This window comes from Aricia agestis, chromosome Z (genome assembly GCF_905147365.1).
Source record: "Aricia agestis chromosome Z, ilAriAges1.1, whole genome shotgun sequence".
Classification (NCBI taxonomy): Eukaryota; Metazoa; Arthropoda; class Insecta; order Lepidoptera; family Lycaenidae; genus Aricia; species Aricia agestis.
Window position 1 is genome coordinate 6,540,580 of NC_056428.1, and position 14,844 is coordinate 6,555,423.

The 14,844-nt window shown below is 37.7% G+C and overlaps 2 protein-coding genes across 3 annotated transcripts; one reads left to right on the forward strand and one right to left on the reverse strand.

Moving 5' to 3' along the window:
* Positions 1–785: 785 nt before the first annotated feature.
* On the forward strand, positions 786–9,130 carry LOC121739311 (zinc finger protein 567-like). Of its 2 annotated transcripts, XM_042131696.1 has the most exons (8): positions 786–959; positions 1,330–1,434; positions 1,556–1,655; positions 1,872–2,420; positions 3,052–3,187; positions 6,108–6,260; positions 7,395–7,740; positions 8,800–9,130. In XM_042131696.1, exons 1-8 carry the CDS (start codon positions 855–857, stop codon positions 9,013–9,015), a joined length of 1,710 nt encoding a protein of 569 aa, XP_041987630.1. In that variant the 5' UTR covers positions 786–854; the 3' UTR covers positions 9,016–9,130. The 2 variants fall into 2 exon arrangements, with proteins under 2 accessions (XP_041987630.1, XP_041987631.1); XM_042131697.1 differs by lacking the exon at positions 1,330–1,434.
* A 2,016-nt stretch (positions 9,131–11,146) lies between these two features.
* On the reverse strand, positions 11,147–12,826 carry LOC121739493 (E3 SUMO-protein ligase ZBED1-like). The gene is made up of 2 exons (XM_042131980.1): positions 12,724–12,826; positions 11,147–12,330 (listed from the first exon to the last, which is right to left on the reverse strand). The coding sequence occupies exon 2, from the start codon at positions 12,323–12,325 to the stop codon at positions 11,147–11,149; it is 1,179 nt and encodes a 392-aa protein (XP_041987914.1). The 5' UTR covers positions 12,326–12,330; positions 12,724–12,826.
* Positions 12,827–14,844: the final 2,018 nt, after the last annotated feature.

Sequence of the window (14,844 nt, forward strand, 5' to 3'; positions counted from 1 at the left end):
ATACATCCCAGAGAAATACAGAAAAGCTTATGCCTGCAATATTGTCATTAGTTTTAAATTCGTAGGTAACAACCCTAGCGACGATTTTTGTCATAATACGTCAAACTTAAAAATTTCAACCTCAGTTCTAAGTCGGTATACTCCATAGACATAATATATACTGATATATTATGTCTATGGTATACTCTATCATTCTGTCTACTCTGGTGATAGTTACGGATGGTCAAATTTACTACATTTTGTTGCCATTTTGTCACTCACTGACTGACAGATCATCAGAATTCTAAGGTACTTCTAGCAGACCTTGAAATTTGGTACCCGGCCTATCTATAAAGGCCTATCCTTTATTCACAATAAAAGGGAAAATTATGAAACCGGCCACTTGGCCGCACTTGCGAGTCGGACTGGCGTATAAAGGGTTCAGTGCTGTAAATTTGTATGGGAGACTTTTTACGCAATATTTTGCTTGGCTCCTTTTATATTTCATGTTTTTGGTGGGATTTTATTTACTATAATATACAAAATAAATAAGCCCTTGTTTACTTTTTCACATAATATGCCCCTTAACTTATTTTGTAATATTATGGCGCTACTGACGCGCACTTTCTGAAGAATATTGTTTTCCGCCATTTACTCAACACTGGCCATGGTTTTATAGCCAAAGACCGAAGTGCCATATTAGGAAAAAAAAAATTGTGAGACAGTGACTTTGATTGACTTTTGTTAATTGTAAATGTGTTCAGAATCAATGGTGATCATAAATAAATAAATAAATTGTTGTAAATTTATCTTACATTAAATCGTATCGCACGTTTTTAGTTGTGACTCGTAGTTACTCTGTTTTCGACTGAAAAATGGAACAAGCCTCTTGTTTAGTATGTTTTCATCCTTCAAAAAATGTTAGCGATATTGTAAATAACAATTTATGGAATGTCTGTGAGCAGTTAGCAGAGATAAAGGTTTGTTTAATTTAGTACAGAGAAATATAATAGAGATATATTTTTATTATTAAATTGTTTGTTCATAGTTTGTGATAAAAAAAAATTGTAGCAAGCAAATATTTGTAAACATGGTGATTGATTTAGGAACCCATGCTCCGAGGACAGATCAATAATAATTAATATTATGATAATTTTTTACTTCCGTCCTGCCTGTAACCAATGCTGTCCTACCTCAGCATTGACTCTAGCTACAGCCCTGCAATGCTCAAGAATAGAATCATTGAAACAATAATTTTTGTATTGTATTACAGATTCCTAAGGCCTATGGACTGTTGCCTGCAACTAGCAGGCATAATGTAATAAAAAAATGTCAATTTGAATTTTACAGTTGGAAAACCCGCCTAGAATATGTTCCTTGTGTCGCACGCGTTTGCGGCAGGCTCAGCAACTGTTTGTGCTAGCTAGGAGGACACATCTTCAGAACTCCAATGAGGTTACTGTTTTACAAGTGCTTACTGCACATAAATAATTTGTAGGAACATTTTTAAAATTATTTTTAAACCTGTGTACCTAGTAACATAAGTAGCCAAAAAAAAACTCATTTTCTGTTACAGATTGAAGAAAAAGTAGAATTAGCCGTAATGAAGCAGTCTGATTTGGTGAATTATTCTGTGCCAAAATATTATGCTGATCAAATAAATGAGGAGTCAAAAGGTAAATTGTGGAATTATGTCTAAATAGTTGCCGTGTGCAAGAATTTTTAGGCAGTTTTTATGCATTTAAAATAAAAAATATTCCAATGCAAATTAATTTCTCTAAAAAGTTTCTTTTTCTTAAAAAAATCTAATATACTTGCCCACAATCTACATAAAGCATGTCTTCAAAATAAAATGTATTATTTTTAGTATTAATATGAAATATTATTTACAGATTCAATAGGACCAGTACCTGGAACATCAGAAAAAACCTATCAAAGGAAAATTAATTCAAAATCATTAGAGAACCAACTTCCTAGCCCAGATACTAATAGTGACGAAAATGTGGTGTTAAGGAGATGCCTATACATTGTAGACAAACCAAGAAAAAAAATTAAAAATCTATTTTCACAAGTGATGCATTATACTGAAGTAGACCCACTATTAACCACCACCGTGCCGCTTGAAACCTCTACTCCCTCAGATTCGGAAATTCCTCTTCCGAATGATATAATTTCAACTCCTAATGTAAACTCATCTAGCTTCAAAAATTCACTTTTAGAATCGTCGAATATAAAAAGTGAACCTCCAAAAAAGAAAATCATGCAGTCAGGCAATATTTACCCATGTAAGAAATGTGCAATGGAGTTTATTTATAAAAGTAGACTGCAGTGGCATAATGCTCATTGTCATCCCCGTGTACGGAAAACATATAATTGCAAGTTCTGTGGGAAGAATTGTCAATCCAAGCAAAATTTGATATCACACACAAGGGTACATACAGGTGATTTGTTATGTATATTACTTTATGTCAGAAATGATAATATTTTTGTGTATCTAGACTGAAATATTGATATTTCTGTAAAAAATTGTCATTTTTATGCATGTTACAATAATTTGTAACACACATTATTCTCATCGAGGCTCGAGCTTTTGTTTACGCGGCCGAAGTTCGGTAAGATTACGTCACTCGTCAGCAATGTCAAACGATGAGGTCAAACGCATACAATACGCGGCTAATTTCGGCATGGTGTGTCATCGGTATAAAATACATAGCAGGCGTAATCATGCGGAACTTCGGCCGCATTTTTTCGGCCTAGTGTGTTTAGACACTTAGGGAAAAACAAAAAAACAACACATATTTATGATGCATAGAAAGTATCACGCTGCGTCTAATAAGAGCAAAGCGTGATTGGAAAATGTGGAAAACTGGGAAAGTTATTCATCTTTGTCACTTTGCAGCTCTGAAAGAGCAAATTTTTTTGTGATTTGTATGGGCGTCATGAAATTTTCCATACAAATGTGAAAAAGAATTACTTTCAGTGCTGCTTCTTTCACAGCGAACTCTATAATCAATAAAATATAATCACAAATCTTATATCAATACATCATCAACTTACATCTGCATGTTGCAGGCGAGAAACCATACGAGTGCGCGGAGTGCGGGGGGTGCTTCATATCGAAGCAGACCCTCACGAGGCACATCCTGGTCACCCACCGCAAACACAAACCGTACGTCTGCCAGACCTGCGGCAAGGCGTTTCCGGAGAAGTCAGTATTATTATAATATAATATATAAGCTTTTGGAAGCTTCGCTCGCTTGGAATTCTGAGAATGACATAATTTCAGAAAAAAACAACTTTTGGTACCTAAATTAATATAGCCTCAGGAACATACCAGCTTTCCATCGGTGTTAAAATGTTTGCCATCGGACCAGTAGTTTCAGAGATTACCTCTACTACCTACAAACAAAAAAACAAATTTTACCTCTCTATTATACAGGGTGCAATTAAACCTTCCGGCCAAATTTTGATGTAAGTATTGATCCTTGTTAAAAATCACTCCACTCAGTAGGTACTACAATTTTTAAAAATAGCTTCCGAAAGTTTTCCTAAAAAACACCACAATTATGGCCACTACGCGCCTACGCCGCCGCCATCCCGTTTTAACGCCGGTGCGTGCCTTTCGCGCCCCTCTGGCGCCCCGCGCCACCCCCGCTCTACCCCTACGTGCGTGTATGGCGAGTGGCGACAGACCGACCGGCGTCATATCGTAATTCTTACGAAGTGACTATCCTGCAACGATTTCGATTGGAATAAAATAATATGTTATTGTAAAAAATTAACACCCTATTTTTGGGTAAAGGGACTCTCCTAACGATGCCAAATGCCCTAAAAATTTGGCCGGTAGGTTTAATTGCACCCTGTATTAGTGTACACTAGCTATTTGACCGAGCTTTGCTCGGTATTCGATGAAAATGACATTTTTTAAAAATGATTCCTAGCTAGATCGATTTATCGCCACCGAATCCCCCCATATACTCATGAAAATCGTTCGAGCCTATTCCGAGATTCCAATTATATATATATACAAGAATTGCTCGTTTAAAGATATAAGATACATGTAAAAAATACTAGATGACATGACGCCCGCAACGAAGCTGCGCCAAAATTCGTTTATTGCGCGTAAACCGTACATTTTTTCGGGATAAAAAGTATGCTATGTCTTTTCCCGGAACTTACAGTATCGCCATACCATATTTCAGCAAAATCGGTTCAGCTGTTTGGGCGTGAAAAGGTAACAAACGTACTTTCGCATTTATAATATTAGAATGTAATATCCAACGCTAGACGACCGCCTAGGGCGCCGGACAAATACGCTCATATTATTTTTTCCTAAGTTTGACCCAATCTAAAAAGTTCTATCTCCGCGACGCTCGAGTAACTTACACAAATGAAGACGTGAGTTGACGAGCATGACTGTAGCACAATAGACATAACTACCAGTACTTCGACTGCAAAGAAACGGACAGGTTTCAATATCTGTCAAATTCGTCGGGTTTCACTAGGATTATGAAGGGAATGTGCCTCGCGCTGGCTGATATAATTTATTTTTAACCCTTTAACCGCCGAGCTTAAAATCAATTGTCGTGCTTCTAGCGCCAGCTCGAAATATGTAATAGTGATGTGCAAACTTATCTTTTTGGATGTCGATAATTTATAATTTATATAAAGTATAAACTGATATCTAAAATTATTTGAATCCATAATGTTGTAAGTAGATATACAACGCTGGCAAAAACATTAGATAAAAACAGCTTGAATAGTGAAGTGACATAATTCCCGATATTTGTTATTACATTTCAAATAATATTAATTTCATAGTTTCCACGGATTAAATAATTGAGTTGTTAAAATATATAACCTACTACAAAATATATAGATTTTCAATAGATCCATATCCCATCCCCTTTACACGCATACTATTTCATCTAAATGTCGTAGCAGACAGACAGATAGGAAAGCGTTACTTCGTAATTTATTGTAATTTTATTTCTAATTTAAGTATCCACTACAATCACATTTATCGATAGCATCATTATAACCACAACACTAGTGGAAAATTCTAGAAGGGGTACTCGCTTATGACGTCAGAAGCGGTCGTCTTTTTCCGACCGTGGCGCAGGGTGTGCTGACAACATGCAGGATAGGGATGGGAATCGTCAATTCAATCACTGAAATTTTTATACTATATTTATTATAAATTAGGTAAAATAAGTTTATTTGTTCAGTAACCATTGCTTTATAATAAATTAGTTAGTAAAAACAGAAATGTTTTCATTTATGTGGATTTTTGTATCAGTAAATCATTGCTTATGTCCCGTCCCTACTGTCGGATTTTTCCTACTCGGGCGTTGGACATCAATATACTTTTCTAAGAATATTTTCGTTAATTTATTTAACTTTAGACATTATTTTTAGGTCTTCTAATTAAGAAACTAAAGTGTAATCAATTGTAAATTATTACTTCGTTAACTATTTACCAAGTATAAACATTATTTCAATATAATACAGTGCTATCAAACAAAAAAGGCAGATTAACCGAGTAGTGGTACTGGTCGTAAATATCCGACCTTGGCGAAATGGGCCCGAAAATATTTGTCGGATTATTCCGACCTTGGCGGCTAAAGGGTTAAATATTTAAAATAAAGATTTCAAAATTGGATTCTGTCAATTTTAATCGCATGTGCCAAAACAAACCACAATACGACCAAAGAGGAACACGTCCAACGAATATGTCATAGTTTTAAATTCGTAGGTAACAAGTTAACAACCCTAGCGACGATTTTCGTCATAATACGTCAAAATTAAAAATTTCAACATCAGTTCTATGTTCGGCATACTCTATAATTCTGTCTACTCTGACTGTAGTCTGTAACTAACATTTGTAACATACAACAATTACTCATTTTTTCCCTTACAATTTGAGCAAACCTTGTACTTTATCACCTGGCTAATATATCTGTCTACCATAAAATGTACAGTGTTTTTTTATTTCAAATAATTTTTCTGGCCCTAAAGCCTCCATTTATGCAAAAAAGGCATTTTCTACTGTTAGTTATCGTGTTCATCCAGTCACGAGTTCAAATAGCATTCTGGACTCCCCAACTAACGTTAACCCTTTCCTCAAGGGCCCCTCTGCGCGTCCACGAGCGCACGCACACGGGCGAGAAGCCGTACGCGTGCCACTGCGGCGTCAGCTTTGCTAATATCAGGACCTTCCATCTGCACTTCCGCAGCGGCGCGCACCACAGGCGTTTATATTTTTTACATCGTAATGAAAGGTAAGATTTACAAAGTATTCTCAAGAAGGCGACTAAAGCAAAATTGACGATTTTATAATTAATTTTTATTGTTCCGTTCCCAAAGGATTAAAACGGGATCCTTTTACTAAGACTTCGATGTCTGTCCAGACTGTCTGTCTGTGTGTCTCCAGGCTGTAACTCAAGAACCACTATAGCTAGACTTCTGAAATTTTCACAGATTGTGTATATCTTGCCGCTCGCGCTATAACAAATACTAAAAACAAAATAGATTAAATATTTAAGGGGGTCCGCTGGTGAGGTGACTGCACCTTGTTAGTCTTCAGACTTTGTTAGAAGAAGAACATCAATCTTCCTTAACATTTATTAAGTTAAAGCGCAGTGATAATATAATGTTCGATAGTTAATGTGTAGAGATGTAATGGCGGTGCCGCACGCCGGCGCCGGCCTTCCACTGCAAAGGAAAAGAGATGCGCGGGAGACGTAAAGAGGCCCATTCACGGCAAGACTGCACGGCAGTCTTGGCGTGAATGGGCCCTTTAAGGGGCGCTCGACGTTTGGATACTCGCTGTGGCAAACTTGCGATCGGATACTTGCGTTAACATCCGCACCGTACGCGCCGCATTTCCTGAACTGTGCAGTACGTTCGGCGCGTACAAGTGCTGGCAAATGTGCGATCAACTTTAAATATATAGAGTATATGCGCTCTGTCCTCTGAGTTCTGACGCCCGCAACTCCGTTTTTTTTATGATATAGGGGGGCAAACGAGCAAACGGATCACCTGATGGAAATCAACTTCCGTCGCCCATGGACACTCGCAGCATCAGAAGAGGTGCAGGTGCGTTGCCGGCCTTTTAAGAGGGAATAGGGTAATAGGGGAGGGTAGGGATGGCAAGGAATTAGGGGAGGGTAGGGAAGGGAATAGGGTAGGGGATTGGGCCTCCGGTAAACTCACTCACTCGGCGAAACACAGCGCTGTTTCACGCCGGTTTTCTGTGAGAACGTGGTATTTCTCCGGTCGAGCCGGCACGTTCGTGCCGAAGCATGGCTCTCCCACGTATTGGGAGAGCCATGCTCTCCCGTTGCGCCAAAGTTCGTTTATCGCGCGAGAACCGTACATTTTTCGAGATAAAAGTTTCTTATGTTGATTCTCAGGATTCCTTGTGTCTCCGTACCAGATGTACTAAATAAAGTAACGAAGGGGCTGGCGAGGTACGATCGCTGGCCCAAGTCGGCCAGCTGCACGGCCGGGACCACGGAGACCACGCCCACGGTGGCCTCGCCCACGGGGACCACGCTCACGGAAACCACGCTCAGGGAGACCACGCTCACAGAGACCACGCCCACGGACACTACGCCCACGGACACTACGCCCTCAGTGACCACGCCCAAGGAGACCACGCAAAAGGAGACCACGCCCACGTTGACCACTCGCCCGAAGACCAAACATCCGGAGGAGCGTCTGCACTGCCCCTTTTGCGGGGCGACGTGTGGTGATAAGGTAAAAGCTGAGCATTAAACTTTTTTAGGGTTCCGTAGCCAAAAAGCAAGAAAAGGGAACACTTATAGATTCATGTCTGTCTGCTAATTCGTATGTCACAGCCACTTTTCTCCGAAACTATAAGACCTATTCAAGTAAAACGTAGTAAGTAGGTGTAATCGATCAGCCGCATTAGGGTTTTCATGAAAGCCATAATATGTGGCCATAATATATCTATAGATAGGTTTCCAGAAATGATATTGAGATTTCTAATATCATGTCTCTCTTAACTGGATAGTTTGCGCTAGAGACACTTGTAACGTGGCAAGAAGTTAGTTAGGTAGATACTTTATTCTATTCAACATTGAATTGTCTTGATTACACCTACCGAGTACCGAGTAGACCGAGACAGTGCTCTCGACTCAGCTTTGGGAGCAATGTTTCGCCACTCTACTAGGTGTAACAAGACCTTAACTTGTATCCACAGTAACGCCTCCGTGGCCCAGTTGTTCAGAGCTCGGCTGTTGCCTCGGAGGTCGTGGATTCGATTCCGGCGTTGGAAACATGTTATTTCCAAGTTTGGTTAGGATAATGCAGGCTGATCACCTGATTGTCTGACAAGTGAGATGATCCATGCGTCGGATGGGCATGTAAAAAGTCGGTCCTGCGCCTGATCTCTCGCCAGCCATGTCGGTCTTCCGTCCCATTGGGCTATGAGAGTAAAAGGAATAGAGAGTACTCTTGTGTACTGCGCACACAATTGGATGCTATAAAACTGATCTTGATTTCAATGAAACCGGCGACCGTCACCGAAACCGGTGTAGGAGTTATTATTATTGTAACGAAGTTCCTTATCGCGCGTTGCGAAAGGGAGCTAGACAGAAAAAAATAAGGCGAAAAGTTGTGTCGCACGGCTCACAACTATAGAATTTTTGCTAACTATAGCCGTGCGGTAGCGCGTGTTTCTCTCTCTGTCTATTTTTTGAGTGTATAAAGGTTTTTTGTATAACAAATAATAAACTGGAACTTCGTTCCATCCGCGTGTCCTTTGACACCTCTCAAGTTTTTTTATTATTATAGTGCCGTCTCCGCAGCCACATGCGTGTGCACCTGATGTTCGAAGTGGGCCAGTTCCCGTGCCCCGTCTGCTGCGAGACCTGCACCAGCCTGGACCACTTGGTGATCCACCTGGACTACCACCCCGACAGCGATTCCTGCCAGACCTGCAACGTTACCTTCGTCAACTCCAGGGATATGAAACGCCACATCGGTATATTTCACGCCAATACTATTTAACGTAAGGCTAGTACCTAAGCGTATTATGTGGACAGCTGAGGAGGACAGGGTGAGTCCGGATCATAAAGTTAGTATACCTAGCGGAATAGAGAAACAAAGGCGAGCAAGCGTGATGTCACCATCAATTATTAGCATCAATAACACTGCGTGGTAAAAAGAGACGTGTGATACATGACAGCAAAACTCTTTTTTCTCATCTGTTTGACATCCAGTCGGCACTTATCGGCATGCTGACAATTTAGCCTAACCGGCCGGACTAATTGGCCAACTAAATTGCATAGTATACCAATATTAGTATTATATTTATTTATTTACATTCTAATAGTATCTTATCTTATATTTTTTTTATTTTAAATATTTTTAGTTATATTTTATGGTTGCCTGGAAGAGACTGCTTCCAGCAGTAAGGCCGCCATTTCAAATTATATCTGTTTTTGTAACTTGTTTAAATTGATCTGTTTTGTTGGTTTGAATAAAGACTTTTTTTTATTTTATTTTTTATAGCGACTTATGAGAGCAGGCACATTGCATCCAACTAAATTGTACAACTAAATAATTGGACACCGATCGTATAAGAACCGCGATTCCTTTATTACCTACAATTAAAAAGGTGTATTTGGTAGGTGGTAGGTGTATTGGGCAACTTGAAATTGTAAGTCTGCGGCCGCTCTTAAGCTCTTAGAAAGATGATTGTAATACATTACTAACACGCACACGTAAACATATTTGTACACACAGACGTAGACGTAAATCAATTTGGGTTTCGTGTGACAGCTCGAGATTGTTGCACTACTCCACTAGGTATATTAACTTTATGGTCCTGATAAGCTGTGTCAGCGAGTATGGTGATAATGCAATATTTATCTATAATAATACTATAAAGCTGAAGAGTTTGTTAGATTGTTTGAACGCGCTAATCTGATTGATATGCCATTTATCGAGGAAGGCTAGAGGCTATATCTCGTCATGCTAAGACCAAAAGGAGCGAAGATACAGAGGAAAATTTGAAAAAAAGCGGAAAATTATTTATGGAGCAATTTTTATGTTATTTGGCACAAATGTATTATAGTAGACTACTGCCCGTTTTCACCAACACCTAAAGGGGCACTAGGGATGGACATTTAAAATATACATCGATGTTTTTTTCGATGTAATGCATCGACCGGTCACATCGATGGTAATACGATGTATTGAGAAATACATCGATGTTTCTTAAACATCGATTGTTTTCGCCATGACGTATTTTAGGTTAGGTTAGGCCTTAATTAAAACAAAAATATGTATTAATAAAAGCAGGAAATATATTTATTCAAATTCAAAATCACACAGCCAACACATTTTTTTTTACATATTCCAATATTTTTTGTCAATGCTATGTAAAAATAAAAGTTTACTTAATCTTTTCCCCTTCAATCGGTTCCTTCGTTCAGTCAAAACTAGCCCTGCCTGTGAAAAAAGTCTTTCTGAAGGTACTGACGTGCCAACTATTGTCAAATACTTGAAAGCTATTTTGTACAGCTTCGGGAATTGTATTTTATAATCCCTCCAGATTTCTAACGGATTTTCGTTCAGTCTTCCAACAGGACTTCTGAGATAAACTGAAAGTTCGTCAGACAAAACATCTTCAGATTTGTTAATTTTCCAGTTACGATGCACTAACTTATGGTGATCAGTCCATAATGAAAAGACCTCTTCATTTTTATCAGATTTATCAGAATCTGACTCAGGTTCTTCATTGCTTTGCAAATTCTTCTTCATTATATCCTTAATTTTCGAAACAGCATTCGAACAAGCTATTGCATCATTGAAATGTATTCTTTTGAACCGTGGATCTAGAATACTTGCGATAGCAAGAGCACTCACATGTTCTATAGAACCCATTCTTTTATTTATTTCATTAATAGCAAGTTTTTGCACCTCCTTCGCTACGGGATCTTCTATAACAGCTGAAGTTATTTTAGAGAGCATGCAACGAACTAAGGGAATAATTTTACTACTTGTGCAGTATTTATCACCCGAAATTTCTTTTGTAGCCGCTTCCAAGGGTCGCAACACCACGATGACAGACGATACAGTAGATATATCCGATGCACTGAGCATTGCAGGTGCTCTGGGGTGGCGGAAGAGAATATCATTTATGACACTGCGGAGTTCTAGAAATCTTTGTAACATATAGTATGTACTGTTCCAACGAGTATCCACGCTTTGTATTAATTTTACCCCAGCAGGAGACTCCATAGCCGCAGGCTTTACGTAACTCGTCACTAGCTACGCAACTCTGTTTAAACCAAGTCACTATTGTTTTTACTTTAGAAACAATGTTTCTCCACTCAGTACACATCATTGTGCCTTCAGCTACCAAATTCAAAGTATGGGCAAAACATGGGATATGTTTCCTTCTACCGAACGCTAATTCGATCGCCTTTACTATATTGGCTGCGTTGTCAGTAACAACAGCCGTTACATTCTCTTGGTCTATTTTCCAGTCTTGGCATACCTTTAAGAGAATTTCAGAAAGATAATCTGATGTATGTCTTTCATCCAATTCGTACACGCCTAAAGTGATTGAGTATAGTTCAATGTCTATTCCGAAATGCGCTGTGATGCCCAAAAAACTTTTCATATTTAAGGTATCCGACCAAATATCCGTTGTTAGGGTTATATCTTCTATAGAGGATAGCATTTTTTTAATTGTCTCTGAAATTACTTCATATTTATCGTCCAGCCAGCGTCTTAGAGTTGTTCTACTCGGGAGTTTATATTGAGGAGCAACTGTTTTCATTAGAGTTCTGAAGCCTTCGTTTTCAACAATTGAGAAAGGCTGATGGTCTTTGCAAATCATGAATAATAAACAGTTGTTCAGTTTCCTTGTCTTCTGTCCAGATTCTGAGTAAGAAGAAATATCTTTAAAGGCGGCCTGTATTGTTTTTTGGCGTTTTAAAGGGGTAACGTTTTCTTCTAAGTCTAAATCAATAGTTTCATTTACGGTTTTCGGTAACGGCTCACAGGATCTTTTATTGCCACTGCCACTTGTACTAGGAATCGGTTCAGATTGAAGTAAACCATCATCAATGTTATCGTTAGGCGTTACCTTGGTATTTAGAGGATTCGATATTTCTTCTGCATTTAATGTATTTTGTTTTGGCTGAATTTCAAGATAAGCAGCCTTATGAACATTACGAACGTGCCCAATTAAGTTCGTAGTATTTCCAGCAGACTTAATTTCCTTTTGACATAGTTTGCATTTCGTTTTCTTATCATCAATTTTGTTAAAGAACTGCCAAACTGAACTTTTTTTCTTGGGTCCCATTATAACTGAAAGTTAAAAAAATAATACTTTATAGCACGGTTTACGGGGTATTTATAATAATACCTATTAACTGCCTAGTAAAATACAAATATGTTTATGCCGCATCATAATCGATAATATAGTATCGATAACTTGGAATCACTACGGTAGGTAGTATTTCAGGGTAAAAATATAACCTTCCAATCAAATCGTATTACATTGCGAAATTAATGCAAACTTCGTAACGTAATCTTCTCTTTTATATGTTAATTAGTTATATGCACGCGCAGTAAAACGTAAAATATTTTCAACATAAGTAATTACTTTCTACTTTTTGACAACAAAACAATGTGATATTACCAGTAAAATTTCGAACCCATTATCACTAAATACATTATTCTGTTTATTAATACACATACCTGTTGATAAATCAAAGTTTCTTTTTAGTTTCAAACAAAGCAAACACTTGTATCGTATTAAAACACAACACACGTTTCCACAGCAGAGACTCGGTCGGCCATATTGTTTTTTTTTTTTTTTTTTCATATAATGGCACTTCGGCTATAACCATGGCCAGTGTCGAGTATAATATTATGGCGGGAAAACAATATTCTTTATACAATTTTTTCTATATTATCGTCAGGTCAGTCAGGTCTAAAGTCTAGTCAAAGTCTAAGTATAAAGTCAATACAGTCAAGAAGTCAAGTCGGTCGATTCAGTAAAGTGGTAGGACGCTTTACTGAAACTTTTGATGGAGTTTTGGAGGGAACACAAAAAAGCACGTTTCTGGTTATTACATCACTTTCCCACACTTGTGCACGATAATGAATATTTAATGGTTAATGTCCTACCAATATTACACATTAAAAACCCAGATAACACAATTTTAGGAAAATAATATAAAAACACAACATCACTCTTTCACGTTCTTCCAAAAACTCGGCCATATTGTTGTTTTGTTTTGTTGGTTTAATTTAAATACTTTTAATTTTGCTATACCGGCTCCGCGGCAATGGAAACATAGCCAATTCAGCCTATAATAACTGATAGGCGCGTTTGTTATATTGGCAGCACTGATTATAACGTTTCGTTTCACTCATAGTATACTCATTCCTAATTTGCTTGGTCGATGTATCGAATGAAAAACATCGATATATATTCGATGTTGAAGTATTAACAATACATCGGTTTATACGATGCATCGTTACTATACATCGAGTGTTTTAAATAAATCGATGTATATCGTCCATCTCTAAGGGGCACCTATCGCAAGTATTGTTTTCACCAACGTGAAAGCGCTGCGCTGTCAGCGCTGCAGAGCGCTGTTTTCCTTAAGTTAAGTTTAAAACAGCGCTTGCAGCGAAGTCTTCCGACGCTCGGGAAATATAGGACCGATGCCGAAAAATTACGAAAATTTCTATGCGCTTTAAGTATCACTTTGGGAGCACTGTATGTATTTATAAAATGGAACACAATGCAACATGTAGTGTAAATATACTTTGTACATACTAATAAAATAAAACAAATTTTGTTATAATTTTGTTTTTTTTTTAATCGTAAAACAATAATATAATTATATTGATAATAATTTATAAAATTACATTTCTGGTGGGTTAAGCTCAAATTATTATTAAATTGACTCCTAATACACGATACATTTGTAAAATCAAAGCTGAAACTATTATTGGAATGTTGAGTTTTTACTGTTAAGGCGAGACTGCACTATAGCGACACTACGCTGCAACGGAGCGACGCTACACGTCACGACCAAATATTCTTTGTATTAGTAATTGGAATTAATGCTATATTATTCTATTAATTTCATTAACAATATGCTAATTTAGAAGTCACAGCATTCTACGTGCTATCGCTTTGCTATTTGCTTAAAACGCGGCATCGTGAATTGTCGGTTCGCATCGCACCGTGTCGAGAATTATTTCGCATCGATTCATGTACAGTTAGCGCCGCGGTGCGAAATAGCGCGGACGTGGTTTTTCATGATCGCAGACTATTGTGGCACACGATATTAGCAATAGTATGTTTAGCATGTACGATTAATTGAATTATTGCTAATGGGCATTTAACAATTAGTTATTATGAGTAATGCTTTTTTTTTACCAACACTACTTTTGAAATCGTATGGGGTAAGCCACAACACTCGATGCGACGATGCTTACATATATAATAATTTCTGCATATATGATTTCATAGAAAAAGGATTAAAAAAATTATAATACAAAATAAGTCTGGTTTCACGATAGATGTGAAATATCAGGCATTGAGCTGTCTTGTCTCTTTCGTTCGCAAACGAACGCTGTCTCGTTTCCAAAACATATGTTTATTATGAAGCAGATAGTGATATTTTGACATGTAAATAATAATTAAAAAATCAAAATCAATGCCCGTATTTCTACGTGATCGGTGAGCGGGCTACAAAAGCCGGAACATTTATCATATCAGGAGTCAATTTGTCAAACAATTATTTTGTAAAGTAACATAATATTGCTAAAACCCAAATATAAAAACACAAAATATAATAT